At 48.5% G+C, this 23,101-nt stretch overlaps 1 protein-coding gene and 1 pseudogene across 1 annotated transcript in view; one reads left to right on the top strand and one right to left on the bottom strand.

The window, feature by feature from the left end:
• The first annotated feature begins 71 nt into the window (after positions 1-71).
• Positions 72-23,101, top strand: part of QRICH2 (glutamine rich 2) — a 29,603-nt gene continuing 6,573 nt past the window's right edge. The window contains exons 1-11 of the mRNA XM_073232909.1: positions 72-2,852; positions 3,037-3,126; positions 4,306-4,365; positions 4,869-4,928; positions 5,020-5,079; positions 5,461-5,571; positions 16,625-18,473; positions 19,029-19,114; positions 19,636-19,733; positions 20,181-20,295; positions 22,255-22,509. Of these exons, the coding sequence (XP_073089010.1) occupies positions 2,325-2,852; positions 3,037-3,126; positions 4,306-4,365; positions 4,869-4,928; positions 5,020-5,079; positions 5,461-5,571; positions 16,625-18,473; positions 19,029-19,114; positions 19,636-19,733; positions 20,181-20,295; positions 22,255-22,509 (3,312 nt within the window). The 5' untranslated portion in view covers positions 72-2,324. The remainder of the gene's footprint in view (positions 2,853-3,036; positions 3,127-4,305; positions 4,366-4,868; positions 4,929-5,019; positions 5,080-5,460; positions 5,572-16,624; positions 18,474-19,028; positions 19,115-19,635; positions 19,734-20,180; positions 20,296-22,254; positions 22,510-23,101) is intronic.
• On the bottom strand, positions 9,260-15,067 carry LOC140849245 (cytosolic 5'-nucleotidase 3A pseudogene; annotated as a pseudogene).

Here is a 23,101-nt window from a genome sequence, read left to right as displayed (position 1 = left end):
CAGACTGGGCAGAAGACAGTGGATACAAAATAAAGGGTGGTCCAGGTCTGTGACTGATGTCAAACCCTAGAAATGAGTTCCCTTCTGCAGGGTCCATCCCTTCTGAAACACTGACATTTTAAGTCCTTGTTGGACCTTTCTGCCCAATATTTAATCACAAGTCTAGTTTATACCATAGTTGTCAGGTAGGCCCTGCTGCAAATCTGATAAACCTCTTAAGTCAGGACCAGCTAATGGAAGGAGGAGTGTCCGCCACGAAATGAATAGGATAGCACATGGGCTCTCTTAGTTCCTGAGGTAATCAAGGGCAATTCACTTACTTGTCCAATTGCATTTCTCTGCAGGGAAGTTGCCTTGGCATTTTTATTCCTTTCCTAATGACTGGAAAAGTTCCCAAGGCACAATCAAGACATTGAGCACATTAGCTTTTTCAAGCATACAAATAAATTGCCTTCTGTTAACAGTTCAAGTAGAATTTTGAGCAAAGAGCTTAATTATAACAGCATGGTGGTAGAAGAAGGGCCGTGGACTGTTCCTCAGGTGACCTGGTTCTTATTTGTAAGGTCAGGCATTTAACTAGTTAGTGTTTTCTGGGCCTTTGTCATCATAGAAAGGGAGGTTTGGAATTGAAAGTTGAGGTTCTTTTCAACCCCAAATTCCATTTAATCCTCTGGTTAATGTTGTCTTTCTTATGTCTCTAAGAGTAGGGATTTTAAATGTAATTATTCAGCAAAAGCGTTTAGTGGAATATATTTCTTGTGAGTAGCATTAGAATATATTAGAATATGCCCTTTCCACTGGCATTTAATGAGTCCTCATATGTGCCTGGCATGATACCAAGTCTCAGGGAGACGGAAATGAGAGTGTGAAGACTCGGGGAGCGAAGATCCTGGCTGCGGCTAGCGGAGGAGGAGGAGGAGTGTTCTGGACAGTCACTGCACTTGGAATCAGCGAAGCCTGCACACTGCAGCTTCCAGCAGAGCTGATGCTCCGTCCCAAGGCTGTAGCTGTGTGGTACGGCCTTAAGTTTTATAGGGTAAGAGCACAGGTGCACAGAAGACTACAAAGGCTTTGTTCTTTTGATGCTACCAACTGAAGGCCTGCATGTTGGGCCCTGGGAATATAATGGTGAACAAGACCCTTTGGCATCACCCAGTGGAGCGTACACTCTTAACTCCTTTCCCAGGGAACACTGCTTTTCTTTGCGGGGCAGAGGAGTGGGGGGTGAGACATGAAGGGTTTCAATTAAGTTTTGCCAGCTTAGACTAAACTAAAAATTATAAATGTAATGAAAACAGGAGTACTTAGTGCAGATGCGTTCATACGCTTTCTTTAGCTTTTCTGAATGTGAACACATTTTACGCATTTCTGGAAGAATCAGGTGTGGGCATCTCAGTTGTTGAGAGCACCAAGTCCATCTGGTCCTGGCTAATTGTGCCTTGTAATGAGCTGAGATGCTGGGCTCGAGCAGATGAGTCTGTTTTGAGGTAAGTTAGGCCAGGGCAGCACAGGAAAGATCTCACGTGGTGGCTAATTGGCACCTCTTGGTTAGTGATGAGGCTTTTGCGTTACCCTCTCTTCTGATAGAACAAAATGATATGACACTATCCCCAATGCCCTGCCTGATAGAACAGCTAAGGACACACAAAGCATGTTGCCATGATGCCCCTAAAGCTGAGTGAATCCAGGGCTTTCTAGGTAAAGGGACGGCTGAAACCTAGGTGAACGTTAGGAGACATACCCATCTTGCTACACTGGCGTGTCCTGATAAAAATAACTTGGCCCGGCCCCACAGCGCCTTTCTTTGGGGGGAGGTCACTGAAGGGGGGGGTCCGGTGGCCAAGGCTTCTCCACCCGCTTCGGAGTTTGGGAGGGGCTTCCAGTGGCCCCACAAAGCGCTGGTTTTTGCTGGGCGGCCTCTAGGTGGCGCGTGGGTCCCCTGCGGAGCCCTCGTGGGCCGGGTGCGCACAGCTGCGCCCCCGCGGGTCCTAACGTCCGCAAGCTGCGACCAACGCAGGGGAAGGCAGCCCAGGGCTCGAGCTCGGAGAGCGGACGGCGGTGGGCTGCGGGTGCAGGGTCGGTGGGGCCCGGACGCCGCCCTGTAGGCGGGCGCGGGTTCCTGGCCGTGAAGAGTGGGAAACCCTGTGGCCAGGCATTTCCCTTCCGTCGGCCAGACGGGGGCTGACGGGTACCCCGGCGGCTGGGGCAGGGGAGCCCCGGTGCCTCGCAGGAGCTCCAAAAGTCCTTAGAGACACGGCGGGCAGTGAGCAGGACGTGGCCGGCCAGCTGGTAGCGCTCACGGACCGCTCCTGAGAGGGTGCACCATGCCGCCGGCTGCGGCACCCAGCTTGGTCTCCCTCCGGGAGCTGGTCGACCTCTCCATCGGCACCCCCGAGGTGGGTGCCGTCAACTTCACGGCCCTGCACACGCTCCTCGTGGCCATGCTCAAGAACCTCAATCTGCAGGACACACAGATCGATTTCCACTCGCCGTTGCCCGAGCAGAGCCGTGTCTTTGAGTCCTCCGGGACCGCACCCAGTGTCCCGCACCAGGCTGACCCCAAAGAGAAGCCAAGGAGCAGCAGCGTGAGCAAGACTAAGCAGCAGATGCTGGAGAACCAGGTGACGGACCTGGGTGGACAGGTCCAGGACCTCAGCAAGCAGCTCAAGACCATGGAGAGCCAGGTGCAGGGCATCGTGACCCACATGCAGCACATCACCACCCAGGTTGGCCAGCCTAGCCTGGACATCCGGGAACTGCCAGTGGAGGAGACAGCCTTGCTGATGCCTGAGAGGATGCGCACAGGGTCAATGAAAGCTGTGAAGGATCACAAGGTGGTCAGCGCCACCCAGGTGAGCACTGGGGACTGCTCAGGCCGCCACTCCCTGGGGCTGCCCTCTACCCACGGTTGGAGCGGAGCCCTGAGAGCCCCCAAAACCACGGTGGAGAGGAGGTCTGAGGAAGGAGGCCACGGGGATGGGGGTGGACAGGCCTCAGTGCGGCCTGGTCCCATGAGGCCTGTGCTCTACCTTGCAGGCCGTAGAGCTGCACCAGGATGTCATGAAAGATGTGAAAACCCTAAAAGACCAGCAAAAGGCACAGGAGCACCCTGAGTTGAGCCTCCAGGTAAGGCAGGACCCCATCTCAGGGAGCTGAGTCACCCCTTTCATATAGTGCCTTTCCTCCCCCTGCTTACAGGGGGCTCACCCCCCACTTCTCAGACACTCAAGGATCCCGAACCAAGCCACAGGGAGCAGACTTCTCAGCATAGTCTTTGATCAAATTTCCTTTAAACAAGAATAAGAAAATAAGGTGGGTGTTGAGAGACAGCTGAGTTCAAGGCGAGGGGCTGGGATGGAGGGAGCGAAGGGGTACAGTGGGGAGCCGCAGCGGGCAGCAACACTTTTACTTGGATCTTTGTTTTCTTGGAGAGAGACGTGTACATCTTTCAGCAGAAGCATTTTCAAATGGACAGGAAGGACCCGCCGCCCGTCCGTGGAGGAGACGCGAGGCAGAGCCCCTGTCTCAGGCCCATCGCTCACCTGGGCCACTGGCATTGGAAGAAGGGCGATTTGGGAGAAGCCCGGGGAACGACCGAGCAGAGAGAGAGGGGCGGGGGAAGAAAAGCTCACAGGAGGCAGGAGGCGGCCGAGCCCCTCAAGGGACTTCTGCCCACTGACCCACTTTGCCCTTGGGACCCCAGCTGGACTCATTTTTGCTGTGGGAAACTTTTCTTTGTAATGTGTGTTTTTTGGTTGGAGGATGTTTTTTAGACTGAAGGCTTGTTTGGTTCTAGATTTAGGTTTGCAGAAATTATAAGGAGTGACTTAAGTTTTGATAATTTACTTTGGTTCTCTCTACCCTGTGCTCCTCTGAGATCCGCATGCCTTCCTTCTGTGTGTGTGCACACGTCTGTGTCTTCATATCTGTATGTGCACGTGTGCCTGCATGTGTAGGGGCCACCAGAGAGGCCACTTTGATCCTCCATCTCTGAATTTCTTCCAGAAAGCCTTCCAACGGATTGATGAACTAGAGAAGCTCCTCGGAGACCAGGAGGATTGCATGGTAATAGCAGCCACATGTGTGCACGTGTGCCTGCTTGTGTAGGGGCCACCAGAGAGGCCACTGATCCTCCATCTCTGAATTTCTTCCAGAAAGCCTTCCAACGGATTGATGAACTAGAGAAGCTCCTCGGAGACCAGGAGGATTGCATGGTAATAGCAGCCACATGTGTGCACGTGTGCCTGCTTGTGTAGGGGCCACCAGAGAGGCCACTTTGATCCTCCATCTCTGAATTTCTTCCAGAAAGCCTTCCAACGGATTGATGAACTAGAGAAGCTCCTCGGAGACCAGGAGGATTGCATGGTAATAGCAGCCACATGTGTGCACGTGTGCCTGCTTGTGTAGGGGCCACCAGAGAGGCCACTTTGATCCTCCATCTCTGAATTTCTTCCAGAAAGCCTTCCAATGGATAGTGCTTTCTCTATAAACCACACAAGCATTCAGAGACCCTAGAGGAACCCCACAATTTTTGTCCTTCAGAGGCGAGGTATCCCTCATTCTGCTGTGCTGGAACTTTTTGTTAGAGGGTAGCATGGAATGAATCCCAGGACCGCAGGTTCCCATCCCTGCACTAGCATTTGCTCTTGGCACGCTGTCCCTGTACCACCCCATCCCACCTCCCTTCCTCTTATCAACAGGGGGCCCAGCTTATCTGCCTCTCTACCCTGTGCTCCTCTGAGATCCACATACCTTCCTTCTGTGTGTGTGCACGCATCTGTGTCTGCGTACCTGTATGTGCACGTGTGCCTGCATGTGTAGGGGCCACCAGAGAGGCCACTGATCCTCCATCTCTGAATTTCTTCCAGAAAGCCTTCCAACGGATTGATGAACTAGAGAAGCTCCTCGGAGACCAGGAGGATTACATGGTAATAGCAGCCACATGTGTGCACGTGTGCCTGCATGTGTAGGGGCCACCAGAGAGGCCACTTTGATCCCCCATCTCTGAATTTCTTCCAGAAAGCCTTCCAACGTATTGATGAACTAGAGAAGCTCCTCAGAGACCAGGAGGATTGCATGGTAATAGCAGCCAGCTGTGTGGGAAAGGGCCCTCAAGGGGGCAGGGGATGGATGTGCCCACAGCCTCGCCCCCTCCTCTTAGGGCTGGTTCAGACCCCCACTCAGATGCCTGTGTCTTCTAGGGAAGGGTGGTGTGTGTCCTCTGCTTCTTGGGGCACAGTCCCTGGATTTCCTGCCCATGCTCCCTCAGGAGTCCACATGGGACAGGAAACCCGCCTCCCAGGATTCACTGGCACTTGACGAGCAGTGACTTCTCAGGGTTGGGGCTGTGGAAGGACCCGCCTGACCCCGCTGGCTCTGTTCTGTCCCTAAAGCCTCCTAGTTTAAGTAAGGTGTGTGTGCACTTCCCTGTACATGCACACGTATGTCTGTTACCGTCAGGAAACAGTGAGCCGGAAGCTGAGTTTGATACCTGCTGGAGAAGACGTCACCATGGTCACCTGGGAGGAGCTAGAGCAAGCAATTACTGATGGCTGGAGGGCCTCACAAGCGGTGAACAGTTGGGGGGTACTGGGAGTGGTCTCAGGTGGTGCTCCCCCAAACTTCTCCCTTTTTTCTACTGCACAGTATTCTGTTCTGTGAATGCTCATAATTTTGTATTTCCTATTTTGGATATTTTTAATGTGTTTTATGTGGATGTTCAAAATTTTCCTACTTCGGGTATTTTTTTAATGTTTTTTTCCAGTCTTATACCATGCTCCAATGTGACATTCACAAGTATGAACATACCTTTAGGGTAAATTCCTAGAAATGGAATGTGCATTTGCAGTTTAGCTCGCCTTTGCCAAATTGCCTTCCGTGGGTGTGGTTCCTCCATTGGTTCCTCCATTGGCAATGGAGGAGGGAACTTGTTTCTCAGTATCCCAGCAGCCCTGGCTGACGTACCCAATTTTTTTTATTTTAGCTTGGCCAATCAGTGAGACAGAAAACAGTATCTGAGTGTAGTTTTGATTTACTTTCATAGCTTTGCAGAGTTCCTTTGTAGTCTGTCCTGAAATGCACAAGCCCCTTTACTACTAGTGGGCAAAGGTGACCAACCCTGGAAATAGAGCCTCTTCAGGGGGCCCTTTGCTGATGGTGACTTACACACGGGTGGGTGCACCTGCCTGTCCCAAGACAGTGCACAGTATGATAACCAATTCTTTTTCAAATCCCAGCCTTCCTTCATCTGATTCGAGTGGTATTTTCAAATGGCCCTCCAGGGCGAGGGTCGGTGGCCCTTTAGGTCTTGACATTCCCCTTCCCCTGGCTTTGTGCATCTGGGTTACTCAAAAACGAACACACCCATGTAAGGTCACAGGCAGGGAGGAGAGAGAACCTTTTGGCGCCACCAAGTGGCCAATCAAGGGTGCACCACATAATACCGGGGCACAAGACAACTCTGGCCGGTAACTATCTGCCTGCATCATGAGTAAAGAGCCAGGAAGACAGGACAGGGAGTATGGGAATGTGATGCGCACAAAATTCCTACTTGGATAACCAGACAGGAGAAAGCTGTACAGTATTTGACCTGGAGGAAGAAGGCTGCCACCGCACACGGAGCAGCTACAGTTACAGGAGCTCAGAACCGTCATGGAAGGTGCCCATCCAGGAGTGGAGTGCATGAAAGGACACATACCAGCTGCGTCCAAGGGCACATTCTGATGAGGGCAAGGTGGCTTTTTTTTACAGTTCATATGCAATACTAGTTTCAGCAAAACGAACCCAGTGAACAAAACAGCAGTAGAACCACAGACACTGAGAAGTGACTCGTGGTTACCACGGGGCAGGGGCTGGGGTGGGCGAAATAGGTGAAGGGGGTCAAGAAGCACAAAATCTTAATGTAAGTTAGTCATGGGGATGAAGGTACAGCGTAGAGGAAATGCTCAGTGGTTCTGTAACATCCTTCTGTGTTGGCAGATTGTAACTACGCTAGTTGGGATGAGCATTTAATAATGTAGGTAACTGTTGAATCACCACATTATATACTTGAAACCAATATAATATTATATACTTGAATAAAAAAATTTTTGATTTCAAAAAAAAAGTTCACATGAATGATTTAAATGTAAAGTAGAAAAATAAAAAACAGTTAAGTGGAAAAAAAACAAGCCTTAGTTTCAGGTGTACCACATGCTAATTCAACACTTACATACATTACAAAATGCCCACTGCAGGAAGTGTGGTTGCCATCTGTCCCCAAAGGTACTACAATAGTATTGACTTTATTCCCTATGCTGTACTTTTTATCCCTGAGGTTTATTTATTTTATAACTGGAAATTTGTACCTCTTGATCCCCTTCACTTATTTTGCCCATCGCCCCCAACCACCAGCTTGTACTCTGCCAATTAGTCTGTTTCTGGGTTTTTTGGTTATTACCTGTTTGTTTTGTGTTCTAGATTCCGTATGTGAGTGAAATCATATGGTATTGGTCTTTCTCTGTCTGGCTTATTTCACTTAGCATAATACTTTCTAGGTCTGCCCATGTTGCCAATGGCAAGATTTTATTCTTTTTTTTGGTTGAGTAATATTCCCTTGGGGATGTATACCATACTTTTATCCATTCATCTATCAGTGGGCACTTAGGTTGTTTCCATATCTTGGCTATTGTAACTAATGCTGTAATGAACATGAGCATACATAAATCTTTTCAAATTTGTCTTTTTATTTTCTTTGGGTAAATACCCAAAAGTGGAATTAGTGGATCGTATGGTATTTCTATTTTTAATTTTTTGAGGAACCTCCACACTGTTCTCCATAGTGGCTGTACCACTTTACATCCCCACCAGCAGTGCACAAGGCTTCCAAAGGGGTGGTTCTTTGCACCTGTTGATACTCCCAACGACGACGAGGATGCTACTTCTCCTCCTCCACTTCCTGTCAGACGCTGAAAGTCTAAAAGCAGAGCCTCGCTATGAAATCAAATGAAACTTCAGCTCCTCCTCGTTTTCCGCCCCCCCATTCTCCTTATGCTGCTGTTTTAATGGTGAGGAAAAGATGGAATCCTGATCATAACCAGCAAGACCCAACCCGAGTGCAACAGTCAAACTTACTGAAGGGGGGCGGGGGAGAAGCTTCCTCATTTCTCTTTGATCAAGTTGATGAATCTGACTTTCCAGCTACATGTAACACGACAGGCATTTAACAATGAAAGAATCCCAGTGACCATTTTACCCGGTCCATGGGTTGAACACAGATGTACTCTTCCAGAAACAGCACATCCAAGTTAAAGAACATTGTCTCCTCGAAGCTTTGTGGCCCGACAAGCTAAAGAGTAGAAAGCAGAAATGAAAACTTCTTTGCAGACTTCCATCAAGGGACAGGCAGGTGGTCACCAGCTGGGTTGTGGTCACCACATAGCTATCTTGCACTTTGTCCAAAGAAGAGTGGAAGTATAGGAAGGGGCTTCACAAGATGGAATCTGATCTCAACTAACTGGGTAAAATGAATAAAGCCGACTTCATGACAAGTCCCCAGGGGAGCAGCTAAGACAGCCTGTCCTGAGCTCATGGCAAGAACAGGTTATTGGCTGGCCACAAGCCAAGAAGTGCCAGCAATTATTAGAAGCTGAGAAAGTCAGGGAAACAGATTCTCCCCTCAGAGCCTCCAGAAGGAGCCAGCCCTGCCATCACCTTGACTTGAGCCTAGTGAGACTGGTTTCGGATTTCTGATCTCAGCTGTTAAGACAACAAACCTATGTTGTTTTAGGCCACAAAGTTGTGATTTGTAATAGAAGCCATAGGAAACCTTTTTCCTCTTGAAGCACTTCATGAATAATTGGCGAGGCTTGTGAGTTCAGATCAACTTCTCCTGACATTGTCTGATGTTCTTGTTTCTGAACTTGGGGCAGTGACCTGGTGTGAAGTCTGCCCCAGTGGCTCCCAGAGTGGTTTTCTGACATTGGCGGCGCACTGGGTGTCTTTTAAGACCTGCTTTCGAAACTTTCCATGGCATCAGTTTTCTTTTTCTCCTTTGTTTTGTTTGCAGTAATTGATTTTAAGTCCAGCAGGTCTTTCCAGGGCATAAGTGATAGGCGGAACTGTAAGGTGGCTGCCAAGATTCCTGCCCTCTGGTGGGCACACACCCCTGGGTGTGGGCAGAGCCTATGGCTATGATGGGAGCTCTCTTCCATGGCTGTGTTGCTGATAAATGGACTCTGAGTCAGTCAAAGGGGGGCTGATTGGGGGTGATCCCTTCTATAAAAGGTGAAGCATCAGAGATGCTCTCCTCTGGCCTGTACATGGTCCCTAGGAGGGGGGCATGTAGCTAGGATTGAGAGGGACCCTTGGCCAACAGCCAGCAAGAAAAGGGGGACTTCACCCCCAGAAATGCAAGGAACTGAATTCTGGAAACAGCCTGAATGAGCCTCGAAGAGGGCCCTGAGCCTCATGAGAAGCCACAGCTTGGCCTGAATTGCAGGCCTGGAGTGCCCTGGTAGAGAACCCGGCTGCGATGTGTCCAGGCTCATGACCCATGGAAACTGTGAAATAATAAACCTGTGCTGTTTTAGGTGGCTATGTTTGTGGTGATTTGTTAAACAGCAGTAGAAAACACAGACAGGACTCTTCATTAGCATCCTGAGACGACTCCCAGAGCCAGGTGGGCCATTGTTTCTCTCCTGTGAGGCAGCTTCTGACCTCAGAGGGAAGTGTTGTGCCCCAAAACTGAGAAAGCTCTGACCATGTGAGGTCCTAAAACACTGTAAATCTCCAGTGCTTCCTGAGATTTGTAGATGCTTTGTGAATGGTAGGGAATTGCTTTGCTGAGATTTTAAGGCCTCCCAGTGTCCAGGGAGAGTGCACAACCACTGGGGTGGTGCCAGCCTCACCCTGGCCAGAGACTACCCTAAGAGATGCCCCATTTGCAGCTTTACAGGTGCTGGTCAGTGGATTTGGACCAAGTTGCAGGTGACACTGAAGATTATAATGGTCAGAATTGGATCCTGACTAAAAATGATTGCGGTCAGCATCACAACACAGTCTCTGGTCAGGGTCGGATGAGCCTACACGGGCGGTGGGGTCACTGCCAGCTCTAGTTTATGAAGAGACTTGGGCTCTCCCCCCAACATTTAAAACTGACTTAAAAAAATTTTTTTCTAGCAGTTTTTTTAGATCAGTTTTAGGTTTACAGCAAAATGGAGCAGAAGAAGGTACAGAGAGTTCCCCCAGACTCCCTGGTCCCCATATGCACAGCCTCCTCCACTATCAACATCCCCACCAGGGCGGTACGTTTGTTATGACTGGTGAACCTACACGGACACATCACCAGAGTCCATAGTTTACGTGAGGGTCCGCTCTTGGTGGGGTATGATCTCACGGGTTTGGACAAATGCGTGATGACGTGGGTCCACCGTACAGAGTAGTTTCACTGCCCTAAAAACCCTCTGTGGTCTGCTTGGCCATCCTTCCGGATCTTTTTACTGTTCCCATAGTTTTACCTTTTCCAGAATGACATATAGTTGGAATCATACAGTATATAGTCTATTCAGATTAGCTTCTTCCCTTAGTAATACTCAAAGTCCTTCCACATCCTTCCATGGCTTCATAGCTCATTTCTTTATAGCTCTGAACACTATTCCATTGCCTGGATGTGCCCCAATATGTTTATCCATTCACCTACAGAAGGACATCTTGGTTGCTTCCAAGTTTTGGCGATTACAAGTAAAGCTGCTGTAAGCGTCTATGTGCCGGTTTTTGTCTGAACATGTTTTCAATGCCTTTGGGCAAATACCAATGATGTACTGTCACTGTTGGACCATATAGAAAGAGTATGTTTAGTTTTGTAAGAAACTGCCAGACTGTCTTCCAAAGTGGCTGTACCATTTTGCGTTCCTGCCAGTAATGAATGGGAGCTCTGGTCGCTCCACGTCCTCCCCAGCTTTTGATGTCAGTGTTTGGATTCTGGCCATTCTAATAGGTGTATAGTGGTATCTTGTTTTAATTTGCATTTTCCCTTATCACATTCCTGATGTTGGCAATTTGTATCTTTTTTATTCTTGATCAAAATGTCTAAAAGTTTATCAATTGATCTACTCAAATAACTAACTTTTGGCTTCATTGATTTTTTTCTGTTTGCTGGCCGTTGCTTTCTGCTGGGACCTATATCAACTCCTTTCTTCTCTTTGCTTTGGGTTTAGTTTGCTCTTTTTCTCCTGGTTTCTTTTTTTTTTTTGAGAGGGCATCTCATATTTATTGATCAAATGGTTGTTAACAACAATAAAATTCTGTATAGGGGACTCAATGCTCAATCATGACTCCACCCCAAGCCTAAGTCTCGTCCATCTCCAATCTTCTGAAGCATAACGAACAAGTTCTTACATGGTGAACAAATTCTTACATAGTGAATAAGTTCTTACATGGTGAACAGTGCAAGGGCAGTCATCACAGAAACTTTCGGTTTTGATCACGCATTATGAACTATAAACAATCAGGTCAAATATGAATATTCATTTTTCATCTTATACCTGATTTATATGTGAATCCCACATTTCTCCCTTATTATTATTATTATTTTTATTTTTATTAATAAAATGCTGAAGTGGTAGGTAGATGCAAGATAAAGGTAGAAAACACAGTTTAGTGTTCTCCTAGTTTCTTAAAGTGCAAGCCGACACCACTGATTTGAGACTTTCTTCTATTCCAGTATTGGCATTTAGTGCTATAAATCTGTATATAAATAAGTATTGCTCTAGCAGCATCCCAAAATTCTGCTATATAGTTTAAAATACTTTCTATATCACTTCTGATTTCTTCTTTAATCCATGATTGATTTAGAAGTCTGTTATTTTGTTTCTACATATTTGGGGATTTTCCAGGGACCTTTCTATATCTCTGATTTCAAATTTAATTCCACTATGGTAAAATAATCTAATTTGTACAACTTGAACACTTTTAAATTTATAAATGCATATTTTATGGTCTATCTTGATAAATACCTTGTGGGCACTCGAGAACAACGTGTCTTCCGCTATTTCTGGATGAAGAATTCTATGAATATCAGGTCAAGTACGTTGATAGTGTTCAAGTTTACAGTATCTGTTAAACTTTGTGTCATCCCCCCATGCCCCATACAGCCACCTCCCAGAAGATGTTGAAGTCCTAACCCCCAGTACCTGTAAATGTGACCTGACTTGGAAATAAGGTCTTTGCAGATGATCAAGGTGAGGTCATTAGGGGGGCCCTATGACAAGGGACATGTGGACCCAGAGACAGACACACACAGAGGAAAGATGGCCTTACTTATGAGCCAAGGAACACTTGAGGCCACCAGAAGTGGGGAGAGAGCACGGAGCAGATTCTCCCTCTGAGCCTCAGAAGAAACCCACCTCCCCACACCTTAATCTTGGACTTCTAGTCTCCAGAACTGAGACAATAAACTTAAGCTGTATAAATTACTCAGTTTATGGTACTTTGTTATGACAGCTCCAAAAAATGAATACAATGTACTTGCTGACTTTCTACCTGCTTCTGTCAATTATCGAGTGAAAGGTAATAAAATCTGTGACTGTCATTGTGGATTTGGCCATTCTTGCAGGTCTATCAGGTTTTGCTTCATGTATTTTAAAGCTCTGGTATTAGGTGCATAAAGATTTAGAATCATTATGTCCTGTTGAATCAATCTCTTTATATTAAGGAATGGCCTTTTTATCCCTAGTAATATTCTTGGTTCTGAAATATACTCTGATAGTAATACAGCAATTCCAGCTTGTTTTTTTCTTTTGCAAGTGTGACCATGGTCTATCTTTCCCCATTCTTTTAAGTTTTAATCTATTTCTGTCTCTCTATGCAAAGTGTGTTTCTTGTAAGAAGCATATAGTTCTCGCTTTTTTAACCAGTCTGACAGCCTGTGTCTTTTAATCAGTCTATTTAGGTCGTGTACATTTAATGTGATTATGGATAAAGTTGGGGTTAAGTCTCTCATCTTGCTATTAGTGTTCTGTTTGTCCCATCTGCTCTTTGTTCCTTTTCCTCCCTTTTTTTCCACCTCTTTTGAATTGAATATTTTGTAACTTCCTTTGTTGGTTTACTAGCTATAATAGCTGGTGTTACTTTGGTGGTTGCTCTAGGGTTTTTGGTTTATAAATCTGTAGCTTATCACAATCTACTGTTAGGTGATATTATACCACTTCACAAATAGAATAAACACCTCACAGTAGTGTATTTCTAGGGGCCTTTATTCTTGGAGTCAGCAAACTTTCTGAAGGAGCCAGGCAAATATTTTAGCTTTTGTGGGTCATACAGTCCCTTTTTCCATCCTTTTACTTTCTACCTATTTGTGTCTCTCTTACATGTGTCTGTTGTAGACAGCATATAGTTGGAGCACATGTGGGTGGTTTTTACTTTGGCTTTTCATTTATTATTTATTACCACTATAGAATAGTTTTGCAGTGATTAGTGGCATATGGATACCAAGATTTTTTTCAAACACCAGGTACCAATATTTTCTGGTAAATATCAATTTTCCTGAAACAAAATAACCACATATAAATCAATTACATATGGGTATACCATCAGCATAATTTACCAGAATTACAAAAGGGCAATACTTACACTCATGCACATTATTTCACCATTTCGTAAAACTTTTTAAACTTTGACAAACTTTGCCAGTGTGAAAAGTTCCTCAAAAACTGTGATAACATAAACTACAAAATTCACTTTGGAGAAGTAGAGAGTTACTTTTTAAATTTTGGCTTTAAGATCTTTTTTTTCAATCTGTTAAAAAATACACTCAGGAGTGTATTGAGAGAAGTGGAGAAACAAGCTTCTAGTCGATGGATTCAAATTATCTGAAAATACTTCAGCGATGTCAGTCAAGGCAAACTTCATGAGCAAGAATATATTATAAGTAAAAATCTTTCAGCAAGGTGACAGACAAGAGTTCTTGTATCAGTTGTCTTGAATAATTACAGAATCTTCTGTAAGACAGAGTTGTCCACCTCCAGTGATTCATCTTTTACTAAAGTGATATCATAAGAATCCACGTACTTTTCTAAAAGGTCATCCACTCTATCATTTAGATATCCAACTTCCAGAATGTGTTCAGTGTTAACCACTCCATCTGCCATTCTTAAGTCTCCTTTGGAGTCTCCGCTATTGTTACTGTCTTTCAATGGATTGAAATACTCTGAGATCATTAAGATCGTTAATCCTCTGTGACCGTCATGTTTGTTAAATTTGTGAATTAGCTTTCCTTTAAGTCTTTTGAGCACCCCATTTTCACCAAAACCCATGAAGCTGTACCTGACTTGGACATTTGGATGTTTAGTCCTAGCTTGATAGACACCTTCCGCTAGTACATCACTGACTGTCCTCTGGACATGTGAGCGCGGGGACACTGCTATTGGAGCTTATCGAAGACATTCTCATCTCCTTCCTTGAGCGTGACTTCAGATTCTGCCACAGTTTCTTTAAGCTTAGCTTTTGGTAGAGCCTGTTAAACAAGAAAACCATGTGATTTAGTCTGCCATTCTACCATATAAGGGTACTTCTCTTCTACAGTAGGAACAGACCAGTTTCAATAGCATAATCTTTTTCTTTTAGTTGCAGTAACTTTACTCAACATTAATCTGTAACTGGCTTACACTTGACAATGATACTATGGCATGTTGGGCATCTTCTCTTTGAGAGAAAATCTTAGTATCATATCAAAGTTTGATTGTCTCAAGTTTGGCAGGTCCTCCTTTGGTAAGACCACAGATAATTTCTATTCCTGTAGGATTCTTGAGGCAAACTGAACTTTTCTGGAATTCTGGCCTCATTTTCCCGTGTACAACAGACTCTGGTGTCGTCGTTTCTCAGTTATCCAATTGTCCTTAAGGCACGATGAGTCCTTCCATTCTTGACTTTGTCTTAGAACAACAGCAGAGGTAGTAAACAACGTCCAGAGATGCAGGGCTTGGTCTTCTGTCCCGTCCTCCTCTTCAAGGTGAGTATGTACTAGGCCAGCGACTCCACTCCCCACCAGAACACACACACCAGCTGTCACTCCCACGCCCACTCTGGCCATGGCCACCCAGCCACGGATGCGGGTCTCACATGACTCCAGGCCCAAAAAAGAAAAGGGCCCTTGCGGCGACCGGGGGCCTCCTGGATCATGTTTTTAAATCCATTCTGCCAATCTCTGCCTTCTGATTGGAGCGCTTCCAATCATGCTAATGAAGTAGGGTTTACACCTTCCGTTTTGCTGTTTGTTTTCTGTATGTCTTATGTCTTTCCTCTTCCTCCATCCCTCAATTGTTATCTTCATTGTATTACACAAATATTCTAGTGTACCATTTTAATTCCTTTCTTGTTTCTGTTACTGCATATTTTTTGAGTTATTTTCTCAGGGGGTCCATAGTAGCAGTCAATGTAGAACTGATTATTCTCCACTCCCGAGGCAACACCTCTGAGTCTGCCCCCTTAATTATGAGTTTTCTCCCCCAAACTGGCTGGTGGAAACAGGCATTGCTCCCAGCCCCACAGACTCCAACAGAGTCTAGGCACTGTTCCCTCTAGCCTTTCAGATGGTTCTTCTCCCAACCTTGGGTAGTTTCCTTATGTGTGCATGCTGATAATTTCTGTGCAGAGCATCCGAGGGTCCCCTCTGCAGATCTCTTGTGCCAGCTCTACATGCATCCCTTTCTTTCTGATACTCTGTCCTGTGAGTCTCATTGCCTCTGTCCCTCTGAATGCTCAGCTCTGTCTCCTCAAATCAGGAGTCTGCTGGGCCTCCTTTCCATCCCCCTCCCTGCACTGCAGACTGGAAACTATCAAGGTGGTAAACCGAGGCAACAGTGGGGCTCACACAGGTTGTCTTCCCATCTTTCCGGAACTGCTAGCTGTCATTAGCCAATATCCAGTATCTAGAAAACCAGTTTCAGAGTTGTTGCTTTTTGTGTTTTGTTTCTGGTTGTTACAGAAAAGGGTAAATGCATTCCCTGTTACTCCATTTGGGCTGGAAATGGAAATAGTCCATTGTTCTTTTTAAACAGATTCTTAGTATTCTACTATATTTGTGTGCCATAAACATAGCAGTTCCCTATTGATAATCTATTTTCATAAACAATGCTGTAGGCTCTTTGTATATATATCTTGGCATCCTTTTGTGAGAGTCCATAGAGAAAATTCCTGTCTGTGGAAGTTCTGGGTCCAAGGGTTTGTGCATTTACATCTTAAATACACAGTTTACTTGCCCTGCAGAGTAGTTTTACCATCAGCAACGGGCCGATGATGAGGCGGACTTTATATTTTAAACTTAGTAATTGCTCTGTCCCTTATGTGTAGACTCAGGGAGAGTTGGAATGGGTCATTTGTATTTTGCGGTGTTCCCCATTTTTTATGAGGGAAATCACAGATTATGATGTCATTGGCAAATGTGCAGATTCTCAAAAACCTAAAGACCTATTCTTCAAGAATGTCAAAGTCACTCTTTGTGTCCAGCTTAGTGTTTGGGACCAGAAGGGACTTTTCCCCAAGGGCCGGCTGTAAGTCATCCTAGTCGGATAGGCCCAATTTCCTTCCCTCCAAGTCTCGTGGTGTGTTTTCACTGTAGTTACTGACTTCTTTCCTCCTCTTCACCCAGGGCCTGGAGTCCCCAACAGCAGGGCTTCCGAAGCACAAAGGGCAGGCTTCTTTTACATCAAATGGTGCAGCCCACAGTGGAGTCCCCACCAAACACCCGAGTATTGACCAGGCTCCAGATTCTGCCAGTGGTTTGGGCTCAGATCGGACCTTGTTAGGCATCAGTGGCACTGGATACCCCTCAGAAGGGATTGCTAGCAGGGAACAGGGCAGGGTTACCTCTGCTGCTGGGTTTCCAGATAGAGAACAGCATGTAAGGGCCGGTGATGAAGCGGGCCTGGCAAAGCCCCATCACCCCCCCGTGTCCCAATTCAAAACAGAGTCTGATCGTCACAGGACTAGCTTACCTCCGCATCTGAGAAGAGATGACCGAGATGCACACCCTGGCCCTGAGCAACAGGACTCACCCTCGGCCAGAGACGGGCATCACCACGCACACCCAGATCAGCATGGGGGGCTGCCCATTAGCCAGGGTCATATCTATCAGCATAGATCAGGCCCAGCTGGCATGGATCCACTTATACTGCTCCATCCTAGTGCTCACCCACAGGGTGTGGTACCCTTTAGCATGGGTCAGCTTGGTGTGATGCCACCTGGAATGGACGAGCAGGGATTGGTAGTACCTGGCGTGAGTCAGCGTGTGGTGCCACCACTGGTACCTGGCAGAGATCAGCAAGGATTAGAACTACCTAGTCCAGATCAGTCTTCTGTGGTTCCACTCAGCACATATCAGCATGGCATGATACTTCCTGGCACAGATCAACGTGGTATGGAACAGCCTGGGACAGACGACAGTGACATGCGATCACTTGGCATGGATCAGCATAGATATGTAATGTTTGGCACAGACCAGCAAGGACCCGTACCTTCTGATGTAGACCGACATGGATCGGTTCTACCTTTTACGGATCAGCATGGTTTGGTATCGCCTGGCTTAGTGCAAGTTGCTACAGTTCAGCGAGGTTTTGTGCAGCCCAGTTTGGAGACATCTGGCTTCATACAACCTGGTACAGAGCAGCATGTGATCCAGCCTGGCCCAGGTCAGCCTGCTTTGGTCCAGCCTGGAATAGATCAGCGTGGTTTGAGGCAACATGGTACAGATTTACGAGGTTTGATATTGCCAGGCACAGAGTTTCGTGGCCTTCCAACATTCCACACAGGTTCTCGAAGTTTTTTATCACCTCACCCATATCAGCATGGAATGGTACCTTCTGGCAGAGATCAACATGGCCAGGTACCACCACTCCTAGCCAGTCAAGATTTGGCATCAACAGGCATAGACCAAGAGGGTTTGGTACCACCAGAAATTCATCAACAAGGTCGTATGCATCCTGGCACAGCCCGGGATGGCCCAACACCATCACGCACAAGTGTGGGATCTGCACACCCAGAAGAACGACATTTGCTGTCACCTGGCCCAGATCAGCGTGGCCGTGCATATCCAGTATTAGACTCCCATGACGTGATGTATCCTGGCCCTCATGGCCCAGGGTACCCAGGTGTAGATGAGTACATCCGGGTAGGTTCGGATCCAAATCAAATACATACAGCAGACCAACCTGGGATTTCTCTCCAAACTACCGCAAGCCAAGAGGCTTCCATTTCCAGGAATGAAGACTACCTTAGCAGTCTCTACCAAGTCTCACCAGGAAAGAGTGACACCCAGAGAGAGAGACGTGCATCCCTGGATAAACTGGCTTCTAGCTTCCCAATGGCAGTGGAAGCATTTCGTCTGATGGGAAAGCTCATCGGTCTCTATATGGAGCTAAAGAAGAACACGGAAAATCTGGATGAGGAGCAAGCTGGCCAGACCGACTTGGAGAAGATTCAGTACCTGCTCACTCTGATGGGTGGGTACCACTAGCAGAGGAGAGACTGCTAGTTGTTTGAAGTTGATTGCATCCTTTTCTCCTACTGGCCTCAACTCCTGGCAGTGGGGATTCTTCCCAAGTCCCTGTAAAGCAGCGTGTCTGTTCTTAGCCATTCCGGGGTCTCCTAGAGCCCTCAGGGCCCAAAAGGTGGAATTAAACCAGCAGGAGTGAGGAAGTGAGGAGGGAATGGGGCCAGTTCTGATGCCTTTGTCAGACTCTGGAGTGCAGCGGGGGAAGAGCGGCAACAGCCTGGGGGTTGGGCTGGGGGAGAGCGCGAGGAAGGCTGAGAGCCGGCTGGGGGGCACCGCCTGGCGGTGCCAGAGCCCTTGCGGACAGTAAGCACCAGCGGGCTTTTATTAGCTAAGGCCGTTCCTGTGCCCTTTCTTCCCGTGCTCTCCCCCGCAAGCACCAGGAAGAGCCAGACAAGGGACATGTTCAGTTCTCTGGGGCAGCTTCTTTGTAGGGGCCCGAAGTGGGGGTGGGGCGCCCACTGGAAATGCAGCCCTGCTGACGCACGGCCTCCATTTCCCATAGCCAAAAAGACCGTACCCCCCGACCTACAGGAGCAGCTCAACACCTTCAAGACCTTGACTGCAGAAGTTCAGCAAGATAAAGCCAAAGTAAGTGAGGAGGGTCCGCCTGCTCCTCCTTGAGGTCAGCAGCCCGACTCTGCGCTTGCGTTCTGGGTCACATACCCTCTCGCTCCCATTATTCTCTCACTGCAGCCTTACAGGCCCACCAGACAGGAAATGCGCCTCAGGTATCATTGACTTCACTGCCTGCATCTAAAACTTGATGCTCAAAGCTGTTAAATTTAACTCAGCCGCAAGGAGGCCTGTGCTCTCATTACCTGGGGTTATTTCCAGTGAGATCCACAGTCCCTGGAGCAGCCTCAGAGCCAAGTGTGTGGGCAGAGGAAGCGGGCATGGCAAGGGGCTGCTAGGTCTTCAGGTGGTCTCTCAGTGCCAGCTGTCTACATCCAGGGATGGACAGGTGGATGGATGGAGGTTAGGAAGGGACCTCGGTTTTTGTCAGAGGGTTGGATTAGGATTAGGGCATGGGGGAGCATTTGCTCGGCTGTGGAGACCCAAAAGCAGAGAATTCAAGCCTGCCTGACCCTCCTTTTCCATTGGGTTTGTAGCTGGACAAGATGCAGAGGATCCTGGAGGGCGAAGGGGAGCAAGGAAAGGGGGAAGAGATGAAAGATGGCCAGCTGAGCTTGCAGCTGGGTACCCTCAGGTAAAGTCCCCTGCCGAGCGCAGCTGCGTCCTGGCTCACTCCCACCCTGATGACCACTGTCTTTGACCCAATCGTGTCTGTTCTTCAGGTTGTCCACATCTAGTTCAGGTTGTCCTGGGTTCGTTAAACAGCTCAGCACCTGGGCTTAAAAGAGCCAAAAAATAAAGAAAGTTCTTGAGACTTTGCCCCAGGTGGAGGCGGAAGGGGAGCGCTTGCAAGGGCCCCCTGGGAGCCCTCTCCGCACTGCCCAGTCTCAGCCCCGGCAGCCCCTCAGGCCAGCACCCTGGGCACCCACTCCCGGACAAGCAGGGCTGCGGACTCCCGAGGCAGAGCCGGCCGCAGGGGGCCAAGGGAGCCCTGCTCTGTATCTCCCTCGATCCCTGAAGGCACTGGAGGGCCCAAGCCCCTGGGCCAGCGGTGGGGCCAGGCCACCTCTTGTGTACACAGAGTCACCGTGGCTGACATTGAGAAGGAACTGGCTGAGCTGAGGGAGAGTCAAGAGCGGGGAAAGGTCAGCGTGGAACGTTCCGTCTCCGAAGCCTCCCTCCACCTGCAGGAGCAGGTGAGGCCTCCGCCCCCTTCAGCCGCAGGGACCAGGGCCCTTCTCAGGGCTTGCAGCTGTCTTCTCCCATTCTGTGGCTTGTCTTTCCACTCTCTTGATAGTGTCTGCTTTAAAATCTTGAGCGATGCTCTCCTGGGTCACCCCAGAATGTTCCCAGTGAGAAGTGGCTCAGTAACAGCCCTCTGAGTGCTCACAGAAGGATCAGATAGGAAAAGCCCCTGGGCCCAGGAGGCAGATGTCAGGAGCACCTTTGCACAAGAGGCCCCATCCTGAGCCACTCCCGTTTGCCCAAACAGTGGTGTATGCCATTTCATGCCCCCAGAGCCAATTGTCCTGTATGGGTCTTGAGGAGCAGCAGACACTGTGTGTGAGAGTCACCTGTCATTCCAGGGCTCATGTCTGAGCTTAGCAGCTCCAAGGTGCTCCTGGGGCCACACCTCAGAGAGAACCCACCCACTACCTGGCAGGCCTGGCCTCCTGTCACAGCCTCTTCAAGGCACCACCTTTCACACTCCTGATGCTTGAGCCACCTTCCTATCTTTCTCTGAACACACTGCTGCTTTCTCATGCTGTTCCCCTTCCTGGAATGTCCTCTTCCTATTTACCCTGAGAGCTGCTGCTTATTCTTCACAATGCCACTGAAATGCCCATAGTTCAGGGAGACATCTTCTCTTCTAGAGAGAATTAACTGTCCTCCTCATCCCAGGGGCCCTCTGACATGTTCTTCTAGACTCTTCAGCACAGCACAGGCTCCTCTGGCTGCAAGCAGCCGAGTCTCACTGAGCTCAGGCACAGGGAGTTGGGTGAAAGCGTGTCTGTGTGCAGAAGGCTAGCGAGAGTGGGACTTCCAGGCCAAGGGGGCGGTCTGCCTGGGCCGCTCCCTGTCTGTGTCTGTTTTCGTGTGTTTCTGTGCCTCTCTGTCCTTTTCCTTATCCATGTCTCGCAAATGCCCCCACATCTCCCATCCTTTCAGCTTTCTTTTTTTTTAATTTTTATTTTTTTTATTTTGCTATCATTAATCTACAATTACATGAAGAACATTATGTTTACTAGGCTCCCCCTTCACAAGTCCCCCCCACATACCCCTTCACAGTCACTGTTCATCAGCACAGTAAGATGCTGTAAAATCACTGCTTGTCTTCTCTGTGTTGCACAGCCCTCCCCATCCTATCAGCTTTCTTATCTCATACATGGCCCAAAATGGCTGCCCAGGCCCTGCAATGCCACACATACTTCCAAGAGAGGAGTTAAGTTGGCCCAGCCCCTCTCTCTGAGCCTAGCAACATGCACAGGGCTTTGGTCAGTCTAGGTCAGAATGGAGGCAACGGAGACAAGCCAGAATGGGGTCGGAAGTTGACCTGTCTGTTGGGCGATACTTGAAGGGCCGTTAGCTGAAGGGTTGCCCTTGAATCAGGTGCCTACCTGAGACCAATTATTTGTAGTAACAAACCAGCCGTAGAAGCCAGAAAAGAACAGGAAGGCCAATGGAAGTTGGTTCACTCCCAGACAATGAGAGACCCTTGTAGAAATGGTAGCAATTAACCTGTTCTTTTGTCATTATTTACGTACTAGCTGGGGCCAGAGCATGTGTGAGCCCACCCTGCATATCCCCAGGGCCTGGAGTTATGCCTGTGTGTGTTCAGGCTCCTCTAAGTGTTTGTGGACTAACGGACATGGCCACTCTAGGATTTAGTTAGAGGAGATACGTCCTTACACTGCACTAGTGGGCTGGCTGGAGAAAGGTCCAGAAACCTCCACTGCAAAGGCTTTATTCTGCATTAGTGCTACATTCCCTGAGGACTCTATTTGATGGACAGACATCAAGCACCTCTTATGTGCTGTACACTCTGCGAGGCACTGGGGGTGTGGTGACTGCCTGAGTCATGGCAGGCAGGGGCAGTGCAGAGCATGGCCAGGCCTTGCTCACTGCCCTGCACCTGCCTTCTTGCCTGCACCCAGTTAGACAAGCTCAGGACGATCATCGAGAACATGCTGGCCTCATCTTCCACGTTGCTGTCCATGAGCATGGCCCCACACAAGGCCCTGACCCCCTTAGCACCTGGCCAGATTGACCCCGAGGCCACCTGCCCAGCATGCAGCCTGGACCTGAGCCACCAGGTCAGCACACTGGTGCAGCGCTACGAGCAGCTCCAGGACATGGTCAGCAGTCTGGCTGTCTCCCGGGCCTCCAAGAGAGCCAAGCTCCAGAGCCAGGTGATTCCCACTAGCCTCCCTCCTGGGACAGCTGCACATGGCCTATGGGCAGAGCCACAGCCTGGAGGTTCATGGAGGGGGTGCCATTGGCAGGGTCCCCAAGGGAGGGCTATGTTTTCCATGGTGGAACCCTTTAGGGACCCCAGGAGTGTCCGTGATCCTTCCAGAGCATCACGGCGAGGGCGGCAGCAGAGCTAGCTCTGGGGCCTGGGGACCACAAGGAGGAGCTGGCTCCTTGGCTTAGGACGGCACCACTGGTGGAGCTGAGCAATGCCATTCATGTGTCTCGGGGAGACTGGTGTAGCTTTGGGGTCCACAGACTCTCCTTCACGCCAGCCTTCTGGACTCTTTCCTGATTCCCCTCCCAAGGGCAGGCTTGATGGTGGGGGCGGGGAGAGCCACAGATCCAAGTCGCACCTCTTGGACTCTGCAATTGACACCCAGCCTATGGTGGGCAGGTGAGGAGACCGCAGCCCACACCCCAACTCTCAGGGCAGCTCACGACTGAACCTTGATCACCTCCACTGATGACCCCTGCTGGGGAACCAGGTCCCTCAAGGCTAGTCCTTGGGAAGGTGGGGGCCTGGAGCAC

The sequence above is a fragment of the Manis javanica genome, chromosome 4 (assembly GCF_040802235.1).
Source record: "Manis javanica isolate MJ-LG chromosome 4, MJ_LKY, whole genome shotgun sequence".
NCBI classification, from domain to species: domain Eukaryota; kingdom Metazoa; phylum Chordata; class Mammalia; order Pholidota; family Manidae; genus Manis; species Manis javanica.
Note: the sequence above shows the minus strand (reverse complement) of the source record. Positions and strands in the feature narration are given on the sequence as shown.